General features: G+C 54.1%; 1 protein-coding gene across 1 annotated transcript in view; it reads right to left on the bottom strand.

Moving 5' to 3' along the window:
- The window catches only part of RHPN1 (rhophilin Rho GTPase binding protein 1), a 29,698-nt gene extending 26,142 nt beyond the window's left edge, over window positions 1-3,556 (bottom strand). Inside the window, exon 1 of the mRNA XM_050891850.1 lies at window positions 3,257-3,556. Coding sequence (XP_050747807.1) covers window positions 3,257-3,358 — 102 coding nt within the window. The 5' untranslated portion in view covers window positions 3,359-3,556. The remainder of the gene's footprint in view (window positions 1-3,256) is intronic.
- Window positions 3,557-6,491: the final 2,935 nt, after the last annotated feature.

Raw genomic sequence — 6,491 nt, forward strand, 5'->3', positions numbered from 1 at the left:
GGGGAATTCCTTTAGGTAGGACCGGGACTCGTGAGCAAGATCAAATCCATGCCAGTGCTGTATATGGTTTGTTGCTAACCCTAAAGGCCTCCAGTCTTCAGTGCTGTCTGCTAAGTGGGTCCTGGGTGGTGAGCTCCTACAGCATTCAACACCACCAAGTTAGTGACCAACCAACCAACCTTTCCAGCACTACCAGTCTGCGCTCATGATGCAATTAAAGAAAACGGCACACGAAGGAGCACGAGGTGCTAAAGCACAAGGAAATCATACGGCTTGCACCCAGGAAGCCTTCAGCCCCAGCAGGGATGGTGAACAAAGAGCCAAAGATCAGGGCTTGGGAGGGTCAAGCACCAACCACCAAGCGTAATGCAGGCAGAGGCGAGCAACTCTGAGAGTTGGTCAAGTCCAAGCTGCGTTTGCTCTTCACCAATTCACCCAGCTTGCATCACGGCACGCTGCAGAATATCAACATTTGCTCTGTAGTAAAAGCTAGGGTGAAATACCTGCGCAGAGACAAGGAACAGCCAAAGATAACACCAATTTCTACAGCTCTAGGGAGCGCTGACACACACGTTACCACTGTCATTAACAGAGGTACCCTTGATCCATGACCCCAACCCTATGCATTGAGCACATAGTCTCCAGGTACAACCTCAACCCTGCAGGTTTTACCCAGTACATGCTTACAACATCTCCCACTAAAAAAATAGGCAGGTACTTATTTTCATCCACTCTCAGGAGCAATAATATTTCCTAACACAGAGTTTTGTCCCCCAAAAGGGATGTTTCCAAGTGCACAGATGATCCAGCAGCTGGAAAACTTGCTGTAGAAATAGGGAAACTGGAGCATCAAGCTCTCAGCACCTGTTTTATTTCCAGAAACACACTGGTCTAAAAGCTATTTTGATATAGTCAGAGCTGTCAACTGGGATTATTATTGCTCTTTGCAACCCACGAATTTTTGAGTCAGGCCAGCACAGGACAAGTGGCCAAGTGACCCTGGTTTAGCCACGTTAGCCCGTGGGATAGAGAGCAAAACAAAAGCCAGAGAACCACTCCACACACAAAAGCAGGCTTTAAAATCCTCCTTTTTAAAAGATTATCGATAATTTCCTTCTCCACCCAGCCAAGGGCATTTCAGAAAGCAATATAGGCTGTTACTACAAGGTAACCAGTAGGTCTCAACAAATGTTTTTGCTCCCTGAACATCTATTTATATATAAAAGTCCCTGTCATGAAACTAATCTCATGAAGCACTCCGGCTGCAAGCTGTTTTTCTGTGGGAGACGTTACCAGCTAAAACCTCTAAAACCTTTTATTGAGAATATGATTACATCACACAGCCTTTTAACAAATGAGTGGAGGATTAAGATTTTAAATTTCCCAACGAAGTGCCCTCACTGTTAGCTAATGCACTGAGCAAGAGGAAGGAAAAATAAAACGGAGGGGGTTGGGGGATAAAAATATGGACGATGGGGTTTTTAAACAGCAAAACCTTCATCCAGAGCTTGAATTTTAGGAGCATGAAACTGCTCCAGGGAGCCGGGGGAGGCACAGGGCATCATGAGAGCCGGGGCAGGGCGCCAGCAGGAAACAGATGTATTAAATCTTCAGCCCCGGTACGTGAACCCTGGCAAAAAAAAACCAAACCAAAACAAAACCAAACCAAAAACACCATCGCAGCAGCATTCAGGATCCCCTGCAAGAGAGCAAACATGCAGCGGCCGCATCCACAGCCCCTGATGCTGTCGGGGTGACAGAAACCAGCTAGAAGAGGCTATAGTGATAGTTTCTTTTAAATAAAACAAACCCTGATATCATTAATAGGAAATCTAATCAGGCGTTTTGGTTTTTTAATTAAAAAAAGTAATCATGTTATGCCAGATGCTGCATATCCCCTGCCAGTTCCCCCCCCCCCCCCCCCCCCCCCGACTAAAGCTTTGCAATATTTTCCTATGTTATTCTCCTCTGTGCTACTGTCCGATAGGTCCTAACAGAGTAAACCAATTGCTCATACAAGGGAAATGGTGTGTCTGTATGCAGAATAAATTGGAAAAAAAGCCCTGCTAATCTTCCCTCACAAGCAGTACCTGCTATTTAGACAAGGCCCTAGGTAAATGCCAACCTGGTTTAAGGTTGCAACCTCTTTAGCTGCAGTCAGAGAGGCCAGGCTCAAGGGACTCAAGATCAGATTGATCCTTGTTCAGCCGAGGTTGCAATCTCAACCCTTGCTCAGAAAAAAAAAAAACCCCACACCTCTAGAGCCTGGCTGAGTTTTGCTTTTTTGATTGTTGGGGGTTTTTTTTGTTTCTTAGGTGGGTTTTGTTTTGTTCTTTTTTTTTGCCAAAAGGCTGCAGAAATGCAGCTCTCTGCTGAAGAACGTGTTTTGAAAATTATATACTTGCAAGAAGAGATCAGATTACAGGGCGAACTCACTGCAAGTTTATAAAGCTGGCTCCCAGGGAACAGACCTAACGGGAGACACACTTCAAGAGCCCCAAAAGCTAACGTTTACCCATCTTTTCTTGCAACAAGCGGTACTCTTTAAAGCCTCCTCGACCCCGGGACCACGCATTGACACCCAAGGGACAGCAGGGAAAGTCGAGCAGCGGGGTCTGTGGCAGCCCGAGGACAATCCCCGTTGGTTTCGCCCCGCTGTTACTAATTAAACGAGTGACGCCAGCGGAGCTATCGGCCCCATCTCGCACGCATAGCCAGGCTACCGCTGCACTAACTTTCCTTGCGGGCAGCTCCCGGGGGGGGGGGAAAGAAGCGTGCCAGCGAGCAACACCCTGCCTGGTACATCTGAAGGTGACGGGGGGGCAGGCAGTGCTTGGCTAGACCATCTTCCTATGAGCAGGAAGGAGAAAAAGCCAAAATATAGGAGAATTTGATTAAAAGCAGTCACTGAGAAGCTTGCAGATGGAGCCAGCAGAGGAAGATGTGAGAGAGGAGTGGAGTTCAGGAAATGATGAGCTATGAGATAGTTGTGTAGGGCTGCTTATGGATGAGCTGCTGGACACATTTCTACCTCACATCACACGTGAAGCCCTTCCCCAGCCAGGCCCCTGCTCTGCCCTGACACCCCAACATTGTTTGATGACCAGGATGGACCTGCACCCCCACCCATGCCCTGCAGCACCCGTGGGGACCACCATCCCCATGGATCAGACAGGGATACCCGGCCCCACGGAGCATCAGTTGGGTGCTTTGCCATCCTGCCGCCCACCCATGGCACCCCACCACCGTGCCTCACCTTCCGGGTGCTGCCGCTCTTCAGGGCTTGCAGGAGGACGAGGCCACTGTCCCTGTCCCCTTCCCTGCCGCTGTCCGGGCTCTCCTCCTCAGGGGGCATCATCTCCGGGGGCACAGCATCCACGGGCTGAGAGGGGTGGGCCCGCAACTGGGGGCTCCTGCCTGACCTCACGGGGTGGCTCTGGGGCTCAGTGTCCCCTCCTTGGGCTGCTCTGCTTTTCCTAGCCTAGCCCCACACCCTGCTAGCCCCCAGGAGAGTTCAGAGCCCAGTCCTGTCCTGGGTGGGGGCTTCAACCCCCACTGACCCCTGCTCTCTTACGCTGCAAATTCCCATGCACCTCACATCTGGCTAGATGCAAGCCCACAGCCTGCTTCCCCCTTTGTAAGAGCTACCCCAGCTGGGGGGGGGGAGCCCCCAAAGACCCCCCTTTGCAAGAGCTACCCCAGCTGGGGGGGCAAACCCCCAAAGACACCCCCCCCCTTGCAAGAGCTACCCCAGCCAGGGGGACCCCTAAAGACCCCCCTTTGCAAGAGCTACCCCAGCTGGGGGGGAGCCCCCAAAGACCCCCCCCCTCGCAAGAGCCACCTCAGCTGGGGGGGAGCCCCCAAAGACCCCCCCTCCCCCCCTTTGCAATAGCCACCCCAGCCGGGGGGGGGGAAACTCCCGCCCCCCAAACTCCCTTACAGAGATGCCCCAGCTAGGGGCAAACCCCACAGCCCTGCAACCCCGCTCTCCCTGGTGAATCAAGCCCCGGGCCCCCCCCAGGAGGCGATACCCCCCCTCTCACCCCTCGGTGCCCCCGCACGGCCCCGCCGCCGGGCGCTGCCGGCCAGGAGCGAACGCGGCGCCCGGCCCCGCCGCGGCGCGGAGCATAAGGAGGGTGGCGGGGCGGGGCGGAGCGCGGCCGCGACCAATGGAAGAGGGAGATGGTGAGGATCGGCGGCGGCGCTGCCCAATGGGAGCGCGGGACGGGAAGAGGCGGGGGGGGAGGAACGGAGCGGCTCGGAGAGGGGAGGGGCGGAGGGGCTGTCGCCCGTGGCAACGGTGGGAATTAGAACGCCGAGGACGTCACGGGCGGGGCGGGGCCTCGCGGGGCCGCCGCGCCCCGCCCACGGCCACAGCTGGGCGCGCCCCCCCCCCTCCCCGCCCCACATCTGGGTGCGCGCCCGCTCCGCCCCCAGCCACATCTGGACGACCCCACCTCCAACCAGGACCCCCCCCAAAATGGCCGCCTCCCACCCCACGGCCACATCTGCCCCCCCCCCCCTTCAGACCCTACAATGCCCGCCCCCCCCTCCCTGCAACCCCCCCCCGCGCAACATGTGGGCTGCTGTGTGTGTGTGGGGGGGTGTGCAATAAGGCAGCACCCATCGTGCACCCCCCACTCAGCCAGCTCCAGCTGCCTCCTGCCCCAGTGCTGTGCCCCAGGCCCTCCCCTCTGTGTGGCCCCCTTGGCCAAATCACGTGTCCCCCCCCCCCCCCAATAAAAACATCTGGATGGTGACGCTGCAGCTCGCACAGCTGCCGGAGCAATTCTGCAACACTTGGGACTGCCGTGCCCTTGCCCTGCTCTAGCCATTAGACGCTGCTCCTGTACAAAACACAATATAATACACAATACAATACACAAATAAATGAAGAAATAAAATAAAATCCACTTTCTTACCTTTTCCAGATACAGGCGAATCCTACCCCATTTTTCCCCTCTCTGAGCCATATTGTTGAACCACGGAAGGGTTTTACCCTCAATCACGCTCACAAAATAAGAGCCGGACTGGGCCACAGCATTAAATCCAGCAAAATTTTACAGAAAAATGTCCAAGGGTTGGAAAAATCCAGTTCCCGAGATGCACATGGGACCCTAACGCGCGCAGCGCCTGGCACGGGGATGCTGAGCCGGGTTGTCACCGGCATGTGTCACCACGGAAAGGTCCCTTAGTCTTTACTGGGGCCTAGCTTTGTTTCCATAATGAAATTAATGAGATCGCGCTTGTGCGTGATGAATCCTATTCATGTCAATAGGGCACGGGGAACACCGTGCGGATTCAGCTGTTTAACAAGAGGGAAAAAAAAAAATCAGCCTGGTATACCTTAAACCTTTTATATTGCATGAATATGTTTTATAACTGCCCGAATACATTAAACCATTTCCCCCTTTCCCAGCCAATTTTTCCTTGTCGGGACTTCAAGCCTTGCACGCGATCCCAGGGAAGGGAGTATGTTAGGAAGGACTTTTCTCTCCCTCCTGGATTTCCCAATCCGAAAGGAGCCACTGGACTAGAAAGGTGTAATTACTGTTTAATCTGGAATGGCAGCAATGCTTTTCCTGATGAATATCGCAGCGGTTTGCAAAGAAAAGTGCTTTTAATCGTGTGGCCGCAACCGTCTGCACACCGGGGAGCGCGTAGGAAGAGGCATTTATTCTTCTGCTGACGAGGGAGCTGCCTTCAGCCTGATTGCGATCGACAGCTCGTGGGATATTGTCACCGGTATGGCCCTCAAGAGCTCGCCGCGGTGTCACCGAACCGTGCAGGCACCCCATTTGCAGTCTGGTTTTCCCCAAGGATGAGCCGAACCCCCTTTGTCGTCCATGTTTCCCCAGTGCAGAGCTCTGGATGGAGCCATCCTGCTCCCATCTCCCCCATCGCAAAGAGCGTCTGCAAAAGCAAAATAGATAAAAATATGTAAAACTCATCTTAATTATTAAGAGGTTTAACCCAGGTTGTGCTTGGGTAGGATGTATAAGCAAACTGGAGCTGGTCTAGGCTAGGACAGGTTTCTCCCAGCTCACCCACCCTGCAAACCTCATCGTTTCCCATCGTGGACATCCCAACTGGTACGGAGAGCTTGGGAGAAACCTTCACCAAGCATCAGGGCTCAATAAATCCATATGGGACCCAGGGTGAAAATGGAAGAAAATCAAATATACGCCGGTCCCTGGCTTGGCAGAAGGCGGCCAAGAGCGAACAAGCCCCAGCATGAAGTCGTCCTCTTCTGCTCCCTGCCCCGGGGCTGGCTCCCATCCCTTGACGACTTTTACTCATCCAGCAAGAAAAGTGGCTTGGATGCCTTTTCCACCGGTGGCGCAACGGGGATCAAAGAGGTTTTCCCGGAGCCAGCCCTGCCTCCCGGGTTTTCCGCTCCCGGCCGCGAACCTGGTGGCATCTTCCCAGGGGAACGCGTGGCCCCGCTACTCACCACGGTCGGGGATCTCAGCATGGAGCAATACCTTTTT

The sequence above is a fragment of the Gymnogyps californianus genome, chromosome 2, assembly GCF_018139145.2.
Source record: "Gymnogyps californianus isolate 813 chromosome 2, ASM1813914v2, whole genome shotgun sequence".
Lineage (NCBI taxonomy): Eukaryota > Metazoa > Chordata > Aves > Accipitriformes > Cathartidae > Gymnogyps > Gymnogyps californianus.